The 20,942-nt window shown below is 40.1% G+C and overlaps 1 protein-coding gene and 1 non-coding gene across 2 annotated transcripts; one reads left to right on the top strand and one right to left on the bottom strand.

Moving 5' to 3' along the window:
• Positions 1–9,479: 9,479 nt before the first annotated feature.
• LOC120112684 lies at positions 9,480–9,586 on the bottom strand. Its single transcript, XR_005514256.1, has one exon. It is a non-coding gene; the product is annotated as a small nucleolar RNA R71 (small nucleolar RNA).
• Positions 9,587–9,653: 67 nt separating this feature from the next.
• Positions 9,654–16,722, top strand: LOC120112521. The gene is made up of 7 exons (XM_039132081.1): positions 9,654–9,998; positions 10,626–10,869; positions 11,047–11,523; positions 11,980–12,234; positions 12,805–12,862; positions 13,241–13,811; positions 16,693–16,722. Exons 1-7 carry the CDS (start codon positions 9,654–9,656, stop codon positions 16,720–16,722), a joined length of 1,980 nt encoding a protein of 659 aa, XP_038988009.1.
• The last annotated feature ends 4,220 nt before the right edge of the window (positions 16,723–20,942 follow it).

Genomic DNA, 20,942 nt, shown 5'->3' with positions numbered 1-20,942 from the left:
CCCTAAGCAATTGTTGCTTGGAGAAGTTAATTGGTGATTAGATCACTGATTAGACTCAATTTGATTGAGTAATAGAGATTGGGCTTGACCAAATTCAAATATGATTTGAAATTGGTAAAACCGTAATTGACACCAAAATTGGTTTGGTGAAAATGTCTAATTTGCTCAACCAAATCAGATTTGGCTTGAGTCAAATTGGATTAAAATCAATTATGATCCTAGTATGACTAGGACTTTCTTCCCTATGTGGGACCCACATACTGTATGTGGAACCCACGTGGGACCCACATACTGTATGTGGGACCCATGTCCTGCTTAGGTGGGACCCACATACTGTATGTGGGACTCACATCCCGGCCACCTCACCCCTTTGCATGCATAACACATGGAGAGCACCAGAGAAAGAGAGTGAGAGGAGAGAGTAGTTCTGAAGGTGAAAGCCCAAGAATGAGTTCTTGAGCTGTGAAGGTCCATCTTCTTCCTTCTCCCTTTCAGCCAACCTTCTGCCTCCCTGCGAGCTAGCACTCCCCGGGAAGCTGATCATTCCGGAGCTTCGCGTGGACGAGTCATCGAGGCCGGACGCTTGTGCGGCTGCGAAGCATCCTTGAAGGAACCTCCTTCTAAAGGTAAGAGATCTGATCTCTTTTATGGTTGAGATATGATCTCAATCTTCAAATCACAAGAAATTGTGATTTATGCATATTGATTTGAATTACACAATCCTCGGGATCTGAGGGCTTTATGATATATGGTGTCAAAGCAAAGGATTAGTGGAGACTATCCGATTCTCGGGAACTCTCACGCGTGATCGTGTGACGAAGCGTGGCTCTCCACCCGGGGGCTCATATGATGAGTGCTTTGATAGGCACGCGCGGGTGTCATCCTATGTATTGGGACTGAGCCTGCGCCACATGTGATGTGCAGTTGAAGACTGTCTTCGACTGGTACCAGAGTTAAAATATCTAAAATATCAAGCATGTTTTTGGTTAAAATGTTTAACCCGTTCTTTCCGCATAAAAATTTTCTGAAATTCATGCTTAGCCCTCTGCACGCACACCATCAGATCGATGTTCTTATCAGATGAGCAGATGCACACCCTAGCATCTATGATGTGCCAGCAGATGAGGGAAGAAATGAGATCAGTGATTTCTGCTGAGTTAGCTCCCATCCGCACCTCACATGAAGCACTCTTGGAAGAGTTGAAAGAAATCAAAATTCAAATGGAGGCTGTAGGGTCAGAATTGGTTTGTGTGGCAACAAACCAAACTAGAAGATCATGTGAGATACAGGCTGAATTGAAGATCATATCGGATGGTCTTCAAGAGTTGACGAGCCCTGAAGGCAATGTGGGCAGTGTGGCTGCCCAGCTTAGAGGAAGGATTGACAGAGCAACCCATGAGTTTGAAGCATTAGTGACAGCACTCAATCAATCTCAGGGAGACAACTTTAGAAGTCTAATGGATGCAATAAATAGATTTGTAGAGGCTGCTGTTGGGGCTATTGAGCGTGGTCGCCGGTGAGGCACATTTTGTGGACATCTAGGGTTCATCTTTTTGTAAAACCCTAGGCTTATATGAAACTCTTTCTTTTGTATTAGCAATCAATCCTTGTAATGGATTTTTATCCTTGTAATGGCTTCAAATGATTGTAATGCTATATGAATGTCATAACCCTTCTTTTTGAATCTTGGAGTATATTTCTAATTCTGTGATGTGCCATGGAAATGCCATAACATACCTTGAATGTTCAAACTTGACAATGTGCAACCATTTCACTATTTTCCCAACTTGACAATGCATATGAAACAGGGGGAGCACAACTTGTAATAACTACATTTAAAAGGTCTGAAATGAATTCCAAAACAAAAGGGGAGTAGATTTCACCTTCCCAAGTCATTGGATATTGCATGGTAATATGAATGCTGAATTCTAATAGGCATCGTGTTTTAGGCACCTAAGAAAAATTTGTCCCCTTCATTGTTGATGACAAAAAGGGGGAGTAGAACCAATATGGAATGCAAAATGCAAAATTTAAACTCATACTTGAAAGTTTAATTAGAATCAACAAAATGAAAAGATAAAATTGAAGAATATTGGCTTTAAGACAATTGTCCTTCTGGAAAAAAAAGGGGGAGTCAAAAGTATTTGGTTTTTAATTGTTGTTAGCATCAATATTTCATTAATTTACACTTTAACTTGATTCAAATCTAAAAGTGATAGATGATATGCCAAAATTGCTCCAAGAGCTACTAAGATCAATACTTATGCATAAGGATAGAACTGACAGTTGACTATATTGAATTATGCATACTGTATCTAGCTCTAACCAAAACACAATACTTGTACATCTGATCAAATACTGTGTATATGTTTAAATTTTAAATTTTGCATATACTCAGTGTTTTGTCATCATCAAAAAGGGGGAGATTGTTGACCCCCTAATGGATTTTGATGAATACAAAACACTAGAGTATAATTCCCCTTATATTAACAATTTACTTGAGTATTTCAGGTGTTTAACTAAGAATATTGTTAAGAATTGTCAAGGCATGTTCCCATATTTTTCGAGGATTTATTGAAGATTTTTTTGAGATAAAAAAAACGGATCAGGGGCAGCCGAGACGTCTCCGGTTTGTTCCAGAGACGTCTCTGGCACGTAGAGGAGAAACTGGCACGTCTGGAGACGTCCCCAGCACCTGCCGAGGCATCTCGCAGGGTCGGAGTCGACTCCCGGCTTTCCGGAGTCGACTCTCTCAAAGATGGCAGAAAGGCCGATTTCAGGGGATGCGCGCGAGTCGTCTCCGAAGGACGCGGAGTCGACTCTCTTAGGGATTCCAGAGAACTTGTTTTTTCGTTGAGAAAACGTCGGAGTCGTCCCCGACATCGCGGAGTCGTCCCCACACATAAAGCACAAACATCCCGAGACATCCCCAAAAAGCGCCGAGCCGACTCTCTCAGAAAAACAGAAAAACAAGAAATCGAGCTGTTCTTCTTCAGAGTCGTCCCCAGAAAGCGCCGAGTCGACTCCAACATCGTCAAAAGATTTTTTATACAGCCGAGACATCTCTCGTTCAAGCGGAGACGTCTCCGGAACGCCTGGGACGCGACTGACACACTTTTGCAGGTTTGTTTGAATTTCAAACGGCTATATTTTTGTGTCTAACGGATCTATTGCCATGTAGGAGTATAAAAAGGAGCTTTTAAGTGGCTTTAAAATAACTTCTCACCAACCAAACATAAGATCATTCAAGAGAGAAGAAAGAGAAAGAGGTTCAAGGGAGTTGGTGATTTCAAGAGGAGAAATCAAGTGCATTTAAGTCTTCTTCATCTGATTTCGTGCTCATCTACTCACTCCCACTCGGCAGTCAAAGCTCGCATTCAAGCCAACGTGATCCACATCAGAAGAACCACCATCACCCACGCTTTTAACGGTAAAGAGGGTTCTTCCGGTTTTGTTGTTCTTCATTGTTCTATTTGCTTTCATAAGAGCTTTTAAATCCTTGTAAAACACTTAAATATTGTGCTTGTTCCAGTCAAGGAACTTGGAACAAGGGATAGGCGTCACAAGCCTAGGTTAAATTGGGGGATTGTAGGGTTCGTTGTTAGCCCGGGGTAAAACAACGAGTTGGGTAGTTCACTCGAAAAACTACCGGACTGTAATCGCTGATTATAGTGGAAAATTCCCAAAGGTGTTTGGGGAGTGGATGTAGGAGCAGTGGAAGCTCAGAACCACTATAAACCTTTGCGTTTGCGATTGACTGTGCTTACAACTTTAATTTTACTTTTGCACATACACTTGTGTGTTTTGTTTAATTAGACAAAAAGTTTTAAAACACCCAATTCACCCCCCTCTTGGGTGACCATCTGGGCAACACACCGCATAGCATTGCATCAGGGTCTGTATTCTTAATTTTTTTATCTTTTGGAGAGGCATGCAAATTGGCTACAAGCCTTTTAAAATGAAAGCATAAAGAGTTTTAGGAAGATCCATCTTAGGTATAGCATGAAGTGTCTACCTAATTACACTAACCTAGAGTGCAGAACACCTCATCTTCCTAGGCATAGATCATCTTAGACTACTTTAGCAAACATGAATCGTAAAAAGCATGCTCAAAGTTTAAACATCATAAAAGAAATTTTCATTGATGATAAGAATTTAAACAAGCTCCAAAATAATAAAGAAAATAAGAACTACAATGCCCTGATACATTGCTAGGGCTTCATCCAGCCCTAGACTAGATGTTTAGCGGAGCATGGCTTCCGGATAACCTCCCATCTTCAAATAAAATTGATCACCTCCCATTATTCCCAAAATATCCAAAACTATTCTCTTTCCCCCTCCTTTCTCTCTTTTTTTTATTTCTTTTTCTCTTCTTCGGCCTCCTCCCCCCCTCCCGTCTGAAGAACTCTTCTCCCTTTTTATATCCTTCCTGACCGTGGAGGATCGGATTCTTGAAGGAGGATATGCAGGCGATGGATCCGCGGATGAGTAGCTGGATTGGAGGATGCCGATGCTGCTCCAACGTGAAGGACGACGTGGGCGTTGAGAGGATTCTACGCTGGCTCTCATCTGGACACGCGAGGCAAGGGAGCTTCCATTTGGCTCGGGATTTGGATGGATCATGGAAGACCGCTGGGATTTGGTTCCGAAGCAAGGAAATCTGGAAGAAAAGATCACGAGCATGGTTAAATGCTGGGCAGATTCCGTGGATGATGGAGTTAATCCGAATGGGAGGAAGGTTGCGGATGCTTGCAAGATTTGAGTGCGAACGGGAGGGATCCAGAAGAAAATCTGGGAGAAGATCAAATCTGGAACAAGAAATGAGGGTGATGGTGCTCACGGGATGCTCGGACGCAATTGAACGCAAACGGGAGGGGTCCGGAGGCGATCAAAAATTGGATACGGCTGAGCTGGGAGGTATGCTCTGTTTTGAAACAGGGGGAAAACATGCGGATTTGAGCCGTGAGCTGGGATGCTGGGATACGATCGAGATGCGGGTTATTCATGGAAGGAGATTTGAGAGGATAAGCTTGCTTCGGTTTGCTGGGAAGGAAAGGGATGATCTGCCGATTTGAATCGCGGAAGCGGGGGAGGGGAGGACGTGGAACAGGGGATTCTTATCCGTGGGAGATGAAAATGTTTAGATTTAAAATCGGATGGAAATAAATATTTGGGAAGACGGTGCTTGGCTTGCGGATGCTGGGAGGATTACATTGCGGGAGGAGATCACGTTTGGAGCAAAGAATCTGGGAGGACGGGGTTGAATGGGAATGGGAGTGATCATGCGGCTTGTTCTGAAACAGGGGAGGAGAAGAGAATAAATAATGATCTGGGAGATGAATGCGTGAGGGGTGATATGAGAATTATTAAATATATATTATCTCTTTTTTTAGAAAGGTAGTTGGGGTCCACTCGTGTAGGTTGGGAGGGCTCTGTTCTGAAAGAAAGTATGGATACGTGGAGAAAATGGGAGAGGCCTCTGTTTTGTTAAGTTGGGAAGCTTGGTGCACACGGAAAAGATGACGTGGACAAAGGGATGGGTAACTTCATGCAAATGGGGAAGAAAGCAATCCACACATGGAACTAATTGGGACTAATTCGTGAATGGGGTGACTCGACCTGCACACACATTAGACTAAATCAATATAGAAAATTAAACCAAACTTGAATTACCTCTGATAATTTATTAAAATGCAATGACGAGGGGAAACACATTTTCTTCTGTTAATATTTAAAATATGTGCATAACAATAATAATAAGTGCTATGTAAAATAGATAAATTTGTACATTATTTAGCGTTTATCATGGATTTTCAAACGAAAAAGAGGCGCAAACAGAAAGGTGGAAACCTATAAAGCCCGTCTTATTGCCCAAGGATTTCGTCAGCGTTATAATATTGACTATGACGAAACATTTTCGCCTGTGGCAATGTTGAAATCCATTCGGATCATGCTTGCGATTGCGGCCCATCTGGACTTTGAGATTTGGTAGATGGATGCTAAAATCGCTTTTTGATGAGAGTACAAAAGTAAAATTTTCATATTATCTTAATTAGTATTATAGCTAATCTTTATTAATAAAATTAATTAATTAATGCTTTATCTGTGTCTGAGTGCATATAATTCAAAAAAACCCTATAATGCTGGATTTTAGCCCAATGCCCGGTAGTTCGAGCTCAACAAATCCTTAGCGTCTCATCTGAGCCTCACGTCGCCAGTCATCCGCATGCAATCCATATCACTGTAACCACATGTTTCAGCCAGCACAAATGCCCGCATCGTGGGGCTTCCTAGCATCATCAAAACCATCCATGTGGCTTTCCAAGCATCATGGCATCTCCTCCATGGAACCTAAATCAAACCCATGGAACCTAAATCAAACCCAAGGGACCTAAGCCAAACCGGCTCTTCAATTCAAGCCACATCTCATTCATGGTTTCGGATTCCCCTGTTTCAAGAATATTCAGCTGCATTCCTTTCTTCCCATCATTCATCTATACTCAAAACATCAACGGCAGCAAAGAAAAGAAGCCAAACCGTTTGCATTCCACTTCAGCAATCCCCCATCCGCTCGAGCACGCATCCGTGAACATCCATGGCAGCATGAAACCAAGACGTTTCCCCTGTTTCCTCCCAGCTCATCCACGCGTTCCAGCAGACAAATCCTTAGCGATTCGACTTCCTTCATCCCGTATCTCAAGCAACCACGGATCATTTCCAAGCCACGAAGTCTTGCATTCAAATCTAACATCAATGTCTACAGTTGCTCAAATTCTGCAACGTTCCCAGCCAAGGAGTCCCAAGCCATGTCTCTTCCGCTCCCAGTTCCTAAGCGTCCACAACGCATCCTTCGGTCTTCCCAGCCACACTGCTGAAGGTGTCTATAAAAGGAACTCAAGAGAGAGGAGCAAAGGCCATCGGGTGGAGGTAGAACCAGCCGACGGGAGGGGGGAAGAAAAGAGAGGATCTTACCAGCTGGCCGGATCCATCCAAGTCTGAGCGATCCGGGGGAGGAAGGAGGGGATTCATTCCTACACAGCCGACGGAAGAGGAGGAAAGAAGGAGGAGAGGCTACGAAGCCAACATCCACATCTTTCTCAGCCGAGCGAGAGAGGACAAGAGGCCACGGAGGAGAGAAGGACACGGAACAAGAGGGAGAGGCGACCAGGAAGCCAGCCATCTGCACCTCCTCTTCCGATCCATCTACTCAGCCGAGCGTGCGAAGGAGGAGGAGGCCAGCAGCCGTGACGGAAGAGGAAGGGAGCCAGCCGGGCGAGAGGAAGAGGAGAGCCCACGCGAGAGAGAAGAGAAAACAGAGTACTCTGTTTTCTCAACCAAAGGAAACCAAAAAAAAAAGGAAAGAAAAAGGGATTTATGCTTATTTTATTTATTTTATGCTAATCCCTTTTATAAAAATGCTTGCATCTCATATGGATAGCTAAATCTCCTTTAGCTAAGGCTAGGGAAAAGCCTAGCATTTTCTTCATGTATTTTCTTTAATCATCAATGGGATTTTAATGTTTTTGATTTGATTTATGGTGCAGTAGATTTATAAGAATTATTTCAAACTTATATATTTTTTTGATTTGTTATTTTCTCCGGGTATAACAGATACTAAGAAATCCCTGTAGTTTAAAATAGAATTACTGTAATCCTGCCCATAAAACTAAATCTATTTTATTATGATTAATAGATGATTTTAAGAAAAGCATGATTAAGTGCTAGGCTGAATCCTAATACCTTAGTTATATTTTTGTCAATCTGAATATTATTTAGCCTTTAGTTTTTGTTCACTGTCAAATCCCTGTGGATTCGATCTCGGACTCACCGAGAATATTACTTTGCTACACCCTATACTTGGGGTATCCTACGTTTAATTTTCCTTTTTCAAAGAGCAAGATTAAAGACGTAGCAAGTTTTTGGCGCCGTTGCCGGGGATTTGCAACGTGCGAACGAGAACAAGGCTGAAAATTTCAACTCTTTATTTCTAGTTCTTCAATTTTTCTTTATTTTTAACACAGCTGAAATTTCAAATCTTTTCAGATTCAAGGACGATACAAAGCAGGACCAGTAACGAGGAAGATCAAGATCACATTTTTGGATTCCCGGAGTAAACGAACTCCGGCCGTGAGTATTTAAATTAATTTTCCTGTTTTGTTCATACTAGTTCTATTTTTCCTAGATTAGAATTTTACTCTTGTTTAAAACAAAAATTATTTAAAAAAATTATTAATTAAAATAATAAAAAAATAAAAAAATAAATAAATAAAAAGGAAAAAAATTTTAGCTAGTTTGCTTGATCAACTATTCAAATGCAATTTAATGTCATGACATAAAATGTTAAAAATCTTCTTGATTGTTGCATATAGTATTAAGCATTTGCATAAAATAATCTAAGGGCTGAACCCATTAAAAAGATAAGATCGGGATTTCATCACTCGTCCTTAGCCCAAAAATCATCCCAGTGCATAAATATCCTAAGCCTAATTAAAATCAACTAGACGTTGGCCCCTAAGGATATTCGAGCTCAATAGGACGAAGACCACTGAAAGTTGCACCAGTTTCGCTCTATGACCCCGGTCGATGTCTAGGCAAGCTTTGTCCCTCTAAGTGATTGAAGGGAGACAGTTTCTGTTCGAGGAAAGTGGGTTTTAAGTGGGACCTTTGCTACACGCATCGTGACCCCTCCACTTACCTGAGAGCTTACCTGGTCGACTAGGTTATTAGACCGGATTGGAGGCTTAAGTGTACTCTTCAAACCAGTTAGGAGCTGTCTAGAAATTTTTAGGAAAACATTAGAAATAAGGGTGCTATGCTTTGATATTGTTTGATTGTGAATAATTTTAGTAGCAGGGTGTCAATATTCATAGCTTTAGGTAATATTCATACTCATCCAAAACTCTAAAAAAATATATATATATACAAAATAAATAAATAAATAATTAATAATAATAATAATTATAAAAAAAGTCGACTGGTTAATTAGTCAGTATATGCGGTTGTGGCAAAGGGATAAAATGAAAAGATTATTCCGAGTTGAATCAAGGGATAAAAGTTCAAATAATCAAATGGAAGATAATGGTAGTAATCAGGAAGATAATGAATTTCAAGATGACTTACCTATTAGAACGCTTCGTGATTATCTACAACCCACTAGGATCAGTACCCCATCCTGTATGGTTATTCCTACTGCTGCGGGAGCCTTTGACATGAAACCAGGAATAATCCAATTACTCCCAAAGTTTCATGGACTTGACTCCGAAAGTCCCTACTTGCACCTAAAAGAATTTGATGAAGTGTGTTCAACACTTCAATTTAATAATATCAATGAAGAGGTAGTGAAGCTTAAGTTATTTCCTTTTTCTTTAAAGGAAAAAGCTAAGTCATGGTTACATTCTTTAAGACCTAGGACCATAGCTACCTGGCAAGAAATGACAAGAGAATTTTTAAAGAAATTCTTCCCAACACATAAAACAAATACACTTAGAAGAAATATCATGAACTTTGCACAAAAAGATGGAGAAACATTTTTTCAGTGTTGGAAAAGATTTAAGGACCTTCTGCTTGCTTGCCCACATCATGGATATGAAATTTGGAGGGTCATTAGTTTCTTTTATGATGGTTTGTCCTCCAATATGAGACAATTTGTAGAAATGATGTGTAATGGTGAATTTATGAATAAGGAACCAGAGGAAGCCTGGGACTATTTTGATCTGTTGGCAGAAAATGCACAGGCTTGGGATACAATAGATAAGAACGAGAAACCTAAAATACCGACTAATACTAAAGGAGGAATGTATCATGTTAAAGAAGAAAATGATGTAAATTTAAAGATTGCTAATCTAACTAGGAAGGTTGAAGCCATTGAATTAAGCAGAGCCAATACAGGAAAGGCACCTACTATAGATGAAAGTATTTGTGAAATCTGTGAGAGTAATGCACACTTAACCAAGGATTGTCCTACAATCCCCGCCTTCCAAGAAGTGTTGCATGATCAAGTGAATTTCACAAATGCTTATAAGAGACCATTTCCTGAAACATATAATCCTAACTGGCGAAACCATCCGAATTTTAGTTGGAGACATGGACCCACTGCCAATGAATCTCAAGAGAATTCCATACCCTATGTGCCACCCCATAAGAGATCCCTTGAAGATACTTTGCAAACCTTCATGCAAGGGCAGACTCAAATAAATCAGAATACAATGCAATCACTCCAAGAACTTAAAAATTCTGTAGGTAGAATTGAGGCTCAACTCAATGTTAGGGAAAAAGGAACATTTCCAGCCCAACCTCAATCTAACCCAAAGGGTCAACATGAGGTCCATGAAGCAAGTTCATCCCAACCTAGATTTGAACAAGCTAAGTCTATCACAACCCTTCGTAGCGGAAAAATAATTAACAAAGAAATTCCAATGAAGGATGACAAACCTGAAAAATCCATTGAGAAAAGGGATGAAAATAATACTGAACAAGATGATCCAATACCTCATCATAAGATAGTTGCTCCATTTCCTCAGCGCTTGCTTGCAGCTAAAAAGGGAATACCTGACCAAGAAATTCTGAAAATTTTTAAACAAGTAAAGATTAACATTCCTTTATTAGATGCCATTAAGCAGATCCCATCTTATGCCAAATTTTTAAAAGATCTTTGTACCATAAAGCGAAAGCTTTATGTACAAAAGAAAGCTTTTCTAACTGAACAGGTGAGTGCTATTCTCAAACACAATACCCCACCTAAATATAAAGATCCTGGTTGTCCTACCATATCTTGCATCATAGAAAACTTCAGGATACAACGAGCCCTTCTGGATTTAGGTGCTAGTGTTAACTTACTGCCCTATTCAGTTTATGAACAGTTAGGACTTGGTGAACTAAAACCCACCAAGGTTACTCTCCAACTTGCCGATCGATCTATAAAGATACCAAGAGGAATAGTCGAGGATGTACTTGTCCAAATTGATAAATTCTACTTTCCAGTCGACTTCATAGTATTAGATACCCAGCCTGTCATGAACTGTACCACTCCAATACCTGTCATTCTAGGCCGCCCATTTCTAGCTACTTCCAATGCTTTGATTAACTGTCGAAATGGAATAATGAAAATGTCATTCGGGAATATGACTATAGATTTTAATATATTTAACATTTGTAAACAACCCGATAATGATAACGAAAATGATGAAATTCATGGAGTTAATCTGATCGATTCCATTGTAGAAGATGCTCTTGTCCCATCTCTTTCTTCTGATCCTTTAGAAACATGCCTAACTCATTTCGGAAATACAGATATCAACCAAAACTTTAGAGAAATCAGTACTATATTAGATTCAGCTCCTTTGTTGGATACAGATAGGTGGAAATCTCGTTTTGAAGAATTGCCCACACGCAACAATAGTCCTCTACCATCTAGTGTTCAAGCACCTAAACTTGAGCTAAAACCTTTGCCATCTGAGCTCAAGTACGCATACCTTGGTCAAGAAGAGACTTTTCCTGTGATCATATCATCCCAACTCGAACAAAGTCAAGAACTAAAATTATTGGAAATTCTCAAAGAGCATAAGGGAGCAATAGGGTGGACAATTGCTGATATCAAGGGAATTAGTCTCTCAATTTGCACTCATAGAATCCACTTAGAAGCTGATGCCAAACCTTCTCGTCAACCTCAACGTCGATTAAACCCAAACATGAAGGATGTGGTTAGAGCAGAAGTTCTGAAACTTCTGGATGCGGGTATGATCTACCCAATTTCAGATAGTAAATGGGTAAGTCCAACCCAAGTGGTCCCGAAAAAATCTGGTGTTACTGTAGTCAAAAATGCTAACAATGAATTAGTTCCAACTAGGGTCCCCACTAGTTGGCGTGTATGCATTGACTATAGGAAACTTAATTCTGTCACTAGGAAGGATCATTTTCCTCTACCTTTTATTGATCAAATTTTAGAAAGGTTAGCAGGTCATAAATATTATTGCTTTCTAGATGGCTATTCAGGTTACAACCAAATTGCAATTGATCCTGAAGATCAGGAAAAGACCACTTTTACATGTCCTTTTGGCACATTTGCTTACAAGAGAATGCCTTTTGGATTATGTAATGCTCCTGCAACCTTCCAAAGATGCATGCTCAGTATTTTCTCCGACATGGTTGAGCGCTTTTTGGAAATCTTCATGGATGATTTTTCAGTTTTTGGCTCCTCTTTTGAAAACTGTGTGGACCATTTAAGACTAGTCTTAATTCGGTGTGAGGAGAAGAATCTAATCTTAAACTGGAAAAAGTGCCATTTCATGGTAACTAGGGGAATTGTTCTCGGGCATGTCATTTCATCTGAAGGAATTGAAGTAGACAAGGCTAAAATTGACTTAATTGCTAACTTACCCAACCCAAAAACTATCAAAGATATACGCTCATTTTTGGGTCATGCAGGATTTTATAGGAGATTCATTAAAGATTTTAGCTCAATATCTAAACCCTTATGTAATCTCCTTCAAAAGGAAATCCAATTTGTGTGGTCAGAAGAATGTCAAAAAGCTTTTGATAAACTCAAAAGCTTGCTGACCTCTGCTCCCATCATGCAACCACCTGACTGGTCACTTCCTTTTGAAATTATGTGTGATGCCAGTGAATATGCAGTTGGGGTAGTTCTAGGGCAAAGAAAAGAAAGAAAGCCTTATGTTATCTACTATGCAAGTAAGACTTTAAATAGTGCACAAAAGAATTAAACCACTACGGAAAAGGAACTACTTGCCGTAGTATTTGCACTAGACAAATTTAGGTCTTATTTGATTGGATCCAAAATCATTATCTACACTGACCACGCTGCCCTTAAGTACCTTCTTTCAAAAAAGGATGCTAAGGCGCGTTTGCTTAGGTGGATCCTTCTGCTCCAAGAATTTTTTCTAGAAATAAGAGATAAAAAGGGGGTAGAAAATGTAGTAGCTGATCACTTGTCCCGTCTGACTCTTTCAGATTCCTTAGACAATTCACCCATAAAAGACACTTTCCCTGATGAGCAACTATTTGAGATCACATCTTCACCCTGGTTTGCAGACATTGCAAATTTTTTAGTCACAGGTGAACTACCAAGTCATTGGAATAAACAAGACACAAGAAAATTTTTGACTGAAATAAAAAATTTTTTTTGGGATGATCCTTATCTTTTCAAATACTGCCTAGACCAAATTATTAGGAGATGTGTACCTAATGACGAATTTATTAGTGTCATTTCCTTTTGTCATTCTGAAGCTTGCGGTGGTCATTTCTCTGGTAAGAAAACGGCTGCAAAAATTTTACAGTGCGGTTTCTATTGGCCCACCTTGTTCAAAGATTCTCATAACTTTTGCAAAGCTTGCGAGCGTTGTCAAAAGTTAGGTGGGATAACTCGTAGGAATATGATGCCCCTCAACCCAATTTTAATTATCGAAATATTTGATTGTTGGGGAATAGATTTTATGGGTCCATTTCCTCCTTCATTCGGAAATTTGTACATCTTAGTAGCTGTAGATTATGTCTCCAAATGGATTGAGGCAATTCCTTGCAAACATAATGACCATAAAACTGTTTTAAAATTTTTAAAAGAAAACATTCTTTCCAGATTTGGAACGCCTCGAGCCATCATCAGTGATGGGGGTTCACACTTCTGTAATAAGCCTTTTGAGGCTTTAATGCGAAAATATGGGATCACCCATAAAGTCGCCACCCCTTATCATCCACAGACAAGTGGACAAGTTGAAGTATCCAATCGATCAATTAAGAATATTCTGGAAAAAACGGTTAACCCAAATCGCAAAGACTGGTCTTTGCGTTTAACTGATGCACTTTGGGCATATCGTACTGCTTTTAAAAGTCCAATTGGAATGTCTCCGTACCGTCTTATTTTTGGTAAACCGTGTCACTTGCCTGTGGAATTGGAGCATAGGGCATACTGGGCTATTAAGAGATTTAATTTTGATTTGGATAAGGCTAGTTCACTACGCAAACTTCAACTTAATGAACTAGACGAAATCAGGAATGAAGCATATGAGAATGCTCGAATTTATAAGAATAAAATGAAAGTCTTTCATGATAGAAATATTATGAGAAAAACATTTGAGCCTTCCCAGAAAGTTCTATTGTATAATTCAAGACTTCATTTATTTCCAGAAAAATTGAGATCTAGGTGGACTGGCCCATTTATAGTTAAAACTGTTTATCCGTATGGAACCGTTGAGATAGAGAATCCAAACTGTTTACATTTGCCTTAAGAGTTGCTATGTTTTAAAGTATCTTCTAACTTAAAAACGATGTTTGTGGGTAACATCACTGCAAACCCTCACGAGACAACACTCGTCCACTAGGGTAACCTAGGGGTTTAACGGCTTGTTGCACGTGCTAAGTGCAATCGTAATGCTCTACGAAAGTGAGTCTTTATTTTAATTCATGCATATTGATATATATATATATTAATAAAATAAATAATACTTTTGCACCCTCATTTTATTATTTTCACACTAAATTGCTAGAGACTAGCAATAAGCTAGTTGGGGGGTGTGATGAGAGTACAAAAGTAAAATTTTCATATTATCTTAATTAGTATTATAGCTAATCTTTATTAATAAAATTAATTAATTAATGCTTTATCTGTGTCTGAGTGCATATAATTCAAAAAAACCCTATAATGCTGGATTTTAGCCCAATGCCCGATAGTTCGAGCTCAACAAATCCTTAGCGTCTCATCTGAGCCTCACGTCGCCAGTCATCCGCATGCAATCCATATCACTGTAACCACATGTTTCAGCCAGCACAAATGCCCGCATCGTGGAGCTTCCTAGCATCATCAAAACCATCCATGTGGCTTTCCAAGCATCATGGCATCTCCTCCATGGAACCTAAATCAAACCCATGGAACCTAAATCAAACCCAAGGGACCTAAGCCAAACCGGCTCTTCAATTCAAGCCACATCTCATTCATGGTTTCGGATTCCCCTGTTTCAAGAATATTCAGCTGCATTCCTTTCTTCCCATCATTCATCTATACTCAAAACATCAACGGCAGCAAAGGAAAGAAGCCAAACCGTTTGCATTCCACTTCAGCAATCCCCCATCCGCTCGAGCACGCATCCGTGAACGTCCATGGCAGCATGAAACCAAGACGTTTCCCCTGTTTCCTCCCAGCTCATCCACACGTTCCAGCAGACAAATCCTTAGCGATTCGACTTCCTTCATCCTGTATCTCAAGCAACCACGGATCATTTCCAAGCCACAAAGTCTTGCATTCAAATCTAACATCAATGTCTACAGTTGCTCAAATTCTGCAACGTTCCCAGCCGAGGAGTCCCAAGCCATGTCTCTTCCGCTCCCAGTTCCTAAGCGTCCACAACGCATCCTTCGGTCTTCCCAGCCACACTGCTGAAGGTGTCTATAAAAGGAACTCAAGAGAGAGGAGCAAAGGCCATCGGGTGGAGGTAGAACCAGCCGACGGGAGGGGGGAAGAAAAGAGAGGATCTTACTAGCCGGCCGGATCCATCCAAGTCTGAGCGATCCGGGGGAGGAAGGAGGGGATTCATTCCTACACAGCCGACGGAAGAGGAGGAAAGAAGGAGGAGAGGCTACGAAGCCAACATCCACATCTTTCTCAGCCGAGCGAGAGAGGACAAGAGGCCACGGAGGAGAGAAGGACACGGAACAAGAGGGAGAGGCGACCAGGAAGCCAGCCATCTGCACCTCCTCTTCCGATCCATCTACTCAGCCGAGCGTGCGAAGGAGGAGGAGGCCAGCAGCCGTGACGGAAGAGGAAGGGAGCCAGCCGGGCGAGAGGAAGAGGAGAGCCCACGCGAGAGAGAAGAGAAAACAGAGTACTCTGTTTTCTCAACCAAAGGAAACCAAAAAAAAAAAGGAAAGAAAAAGGGATTTATGCTTATTTTATTTATTTTATGCTAATCCCTTTTATAAAAATGCTTGCATCTCATATGGATAGCTAAATCTCCTTTAGCTAAGGCTAGAGAAAAGCTTAGCATTTTCTTCATGTATTTTCTTTAATCATCAATGGAATTTTAATGTTTTTGATTTGATTTATGGTGCAGTAGATTTATAAGAATTATTTCAAACTTATATATTTTTTTGATTTGTTATTTCCTCCGGGTATAACAGATACTTAGAAATCCCTGTAGTTTAAAATAGAATTACTGTAATCCTGCCCATAAAACTAAATCTATTTTATTATGATTAATAGATGATTTTAAGAAAAGCATGATTAAGTGCTAGGCTGAATCCTAATGCCTTAGTTATATTTTTGTCAATCTGAATATTATTTAGCCTTTAGTTTTTGTTCACTGTCAAATCCCTGTGGATTCGATCTCGGACTCACCGAGAATATTACTTTGCTACACCCTATACTTGGGGTATCCTATGTTTAATTTTCCTTTTTCAAAGAGCAAGATTAAAGACGTAGCACTTTTCTAGATGGAGATTTAGAGGAACAGGTGTATATGATACAGCCTGAAGGTTTTATTTCTGCAGATGAGTCTAAGGTGTGTAGGCTGCAAAAGTCCATATATGGACTAAAGCAGGCATCTCGGAGTTGGAAAATTCGTTTTGACAGAGTTATCAAAACTTATGGCTTCGTTAAGAACGAAGAGAAACCTTGCATATACAATTGGGCTAATGGTATGGTAGTTTTATTTCTTGTACTATATGTGAATGATATTCTCCTAATAGGGAATGACATCGCTGCACTACAGGGAGTAAAAATATGGCTTTCATCACAATTCTCCATGAAGGATTTGGGAGAAGCATCCTACATCCTTGGGATGAAGATCTATAGGGATAGATCTAGGAGGTTGCTCAGTCTGTCCCAATCCATGTACATTGAAACCGTGCTGAAAAGGTTTAGCATGATGAATTCCAAGAAGGGTTATCTTCCGATAGCTTCTGGAATTTTCCTCTCTAAAAGAGATTGTCCGACAAACTCCACTAGAGAGAGACTGTATGCATCGCTAGGAGTAGTGAGTAGGTACCAGTCTGACCCAGGAGAGAGCCACTGGACCGTTGTAAAATCTATCCTCAAGTATTTGAGAAATACTAAAGATAAGTGGCTGGTCTATGGAGATTCTGACTTGAAACTTGTGGAATATACTGATTCCAGTTTTTAGTCAGATCATGATGATAGCAAGAGTGTATCAATTTGTTTTTACCCTGTATGGTGGGGCTGTCTGTTGGAAGAGTTCCAAGCAGACTACTATAGCGGACTCTGTGTGCGAGGCGGAGTACATTGCAGCATCGGATGCGGCGAAGGAAGCTGTGTGGCTGCGGAAGTTCATTGCTAAGCTAGGAGTTGCACCCTCTGCTGATGGACCAGTCCCACTATATTGTGATAGCACTTGGGCCATCGCTCAAGCTAAGGAACCAAAGGCACACCAGCGCACCAAGCACATTCTGCGCCGGTATCACCTTGTTCGTGAGATAGTAGAACGAGGTGACGTTGATCTTCAAAAGATTGACAGAAAGGATAACTTAGCCGACCCCTTTGAAAGAGTAGATGCCCTATAAGCCAATCATTTGATGGGTTTCTCTTTGTAATCCTCCAAATCATGTACTTTGACACTCGATATATATCAATAAAGGCATTGTGTTTCATCATTTGCTGCTTATCTATTTTATTATTGGATGATGAACCCCATAAATTAGGACATTGGTTTTAGGGTTATGATGAGATCATACCAGTGAGATCTAAAATCCTAAAATCCTAATTTAGAATATTCCCAGTCAAATTGGTATATTGAGTCGGGGATCAATATTACCGGAAAGACTGGCACATCTTATGTATGCTCAATGTAGAGGGTGATTGATCTCACAATCACTTGTGTGAGATACTAATACAAAGATATGGGTGCTTATTAGAGAAATGAGTTCACTGAAATGACCAGCCATGAGAACATCTTATGGATTCTTACTTAATTATCAAAAGATGGTTCTCATAGTGGGAGTTGTGCAAATGATCCTTAGACCTGAGATCACCATGGTACCTTGTGCACTTGAAGCTATGTTTTGTTTTACCCTCATTCACGACATTGCGTTGTGTACGGGGTATTCTGGATATGGTGGATTTTGTACGAAGGTTGTGAGTAGGTCAACAAGGAATCAGTCACTTCTAGTAAGAGAAGGTAACATCCTACTTACTCTAATCTTATGATGATTCAAGAAGCCTTTGATCAAAGCAAAATGAATATTAGAAAGAGTTTAATGTTTCATTGTTTGAATTATCATATAAAAGATTGAGAGAGACATGAATAAGTGATTGAGTTTGATATTGATCCATACTCATGCACTTATTCAGGATGTAGTATGACTGAGGGCTTGAATTGCACAGTAACTTGCCACTGAAGAGTATGTTTGGATTTGTCCAATACATTCCTCATCTTTCGGATAGACATGATACGTTGCTAGACGTCAATCATGTCTTGTGGGTTGATCGGATCAAAGAGTTTGATTAGATCAAAGCATCAGAAAGGTTCTGATTGCTAAGTCAGGTTTAGCACTAAATTGAACCTAAATTGGATTAGAGGTATTCTAATCAGGTTAGGTCAACTTGCACCTGCACCTACTGCTGGTTAAGATAAAGAACCCAATGGGTCACACACAAGAAAATTGATCAAGGGTCTAATTGGATTAGATCATGTTTGCAAGATGAACATGCTAGCACGTGTTGCAAATCCTAGCTCCTGATTCAAATTAAATTCGAATTTGATTTTTAGGTTAGGTTGATCTAATATGATTAGATCATGACCTAATATGGGTTAGCCAAGAGTTGGAACCCATTTGGCTTTAATTAGACCTGATTTGATTAGGTTTAATATTTTCTTTAAGTTGGTTAAACCCAATTGGATTGGGTTTGATAGGGCCTTCACTTCTAGACCATTGGATCACTCCCTGGATGAAGGATCTGGTCCACTGGTTGGCGCCTTCATCTGGACCATTGGATGGTTTTCTGGATGAAGGATCTGGTCCACTGGTTGGCGCATTCATCTGGACCATTGGATGGATTTCTGGAGGAAGGATCTCGACCATTGGTCAGCGCCTGAATCTGGACCACTGGATGTCTCTCTGGATGAAAGATCTGGACCGTTGCTCAGCGCCTGAATCTGGACCATCGGTGATGGCATCTTGCTTCTGGACCATTGGATGGCACCCTGGATGATGATGCCTTGATCTGGACCATTAGATGGTGCCTAGATCTGGACCATTGGCTTTGGTTCACTGCATTTGGGCCCTTGGATCATCAAGATTTAAGAGGGAGACATGAGAAAGAAGTTGATACACCCTTCTCCTTAGCACCCCATCATGATAGGATGCCTCTCTTGGCACATGCCTCATCATGATGAGGTGTGTGGATGGGATGCATCCCTTTATGATGCATCCCTCCATCTCTTATAAATAAGGAGGTGCCTTGGGGTTCTAAAGATCATCAAAGAAAAAGTCTCTCCTTCTCTCTCCCTTATCCCTTCTTTCTTACAAGCCTCTCTCTTTTGTCCTAACCCAAGACAAGAGGGTCTTCTTTAGGACAAAAAGGCTAATGAATGTTTTAGAGGTAGAAAGGAAGAAGGAAGAAGGAAGAAGGAAGTGAAGGAAAATCAGCCAATTAAATCCTTTGGAAGGATTGAACAATTAGAATCAAGTTTTGGTGGAGCTAGAGTCTTGAACCTATTCCTGTGTGGATCAACATCGGAGGGTGAACATTTGGGCACCTTAGGACATCTTCAGACATATTGGATATAGCGTGATAGGTATTCTTCTATACCAAGATTATATTTTCTACATTATTTGGTTATACTATTAAGGCGATCTTGGCTTATTAGGGTTTCATATAATGGGTTTTATAAGAAAATTTTATAATTCCATATCTTCCGCTGCGCCCTAGGGCACTGGGAAACCCAACAGTGGTATCAGAGCCACCCTTAATCAGTTTAACCAAATGATAATACATGCTATTATCTTGATGCTATGAGATAGCTAGGTTGTTTGTACGCATGATTAGTTTATGCCATGAGATAGTGTTATATTCATGTTGTAGCATAGTATAATTGCTAGTGCTAAATTATAGAATGTGCAATGAGACCAATATAGTAGTATGAAAACTTTGGGATGACCCATTCTGGAACAATCGACTCAGTTGGTGTCTAGGAAGGAAGCCACAGGTGGTTACTTAATTAGGACCTCACTCTCTGAGTGAGGGGTGCCTCCCACCTGCTTTCCTGGCCAATTATTTGATTGTCCTTTATGGTTGAGCTTAATGTTAGTAAGATACTACTATTTGAAAGCCCTCACTAAATTCATAATTAAGTCGTAGTGTTAATTGCTTTAAGCTGAGCCATTCTGAATCAATTGACTAAGTTGGTGTCTAGGAAAGAGGCTACAGGTGGTTATTTAATTAGGACCTTACTAAGTAAGGAGAGCCTCCCATCTGCTTACCTGGCCAACTATTTGATTGACCTCCATGGAAAAACTAATTGCTGATATAACACTATAAAGGTCCTTCCTTCATGCTTAGATATTATTATGTCAATATCTACGCTAGCTTGTTGTGATTCCCACAAGGCTAGTATTAAGGATTGATATTGTAATATCTTGGTGCATATGATGCATATGGCATATTTTAATATGTTGCCTTGTTGTGATTCCCACAAGGGCAGCATTATTCAAATATGACTGTATAAAAATGAAGGGTTTGACTTAACTAGACACAATAGTTTGTTGTGATTCCCACAAAACTATATGTGTGCTAGAGGACAGAATAAAGTTGGAAATTGCATGGGATGCAATTGGAAAGAGTTTCCTACCTTTGAACTTATAAGAGCTTGTTGTGATTCCCACAAGGTCTTTTATAAAGAATTTGGATCTCAACCCCACTAAGAAAATTAGTATTTTCTCGTTCATCATACTTGAGGGTTATGATATTCGATAAAAATAGT

The sequence above is a fragment of the Phoenix dactylifera genome, chromosome 11 (genome assembly GCF_009389715.1).
Source record: "Phoenix dactylifera cultivar Barhee BC4 chromosome 11, palm_55x_up_171113_PBpolish2nd_filt_p, whole genome shotgun sequence".
Classification (NCBI taxonomy): Eukaryota; Viridiplantae; Streptophyta; class Magnoliopsida; order Arecales; family Arecaceae; genus Phoenix; species Phoenix dactylifera.
The sequence above is the reverse complement of the archived record's forward strand: the minus strand, read 5'-3'. Positions and strand labels throughout refer to the sequence as shown.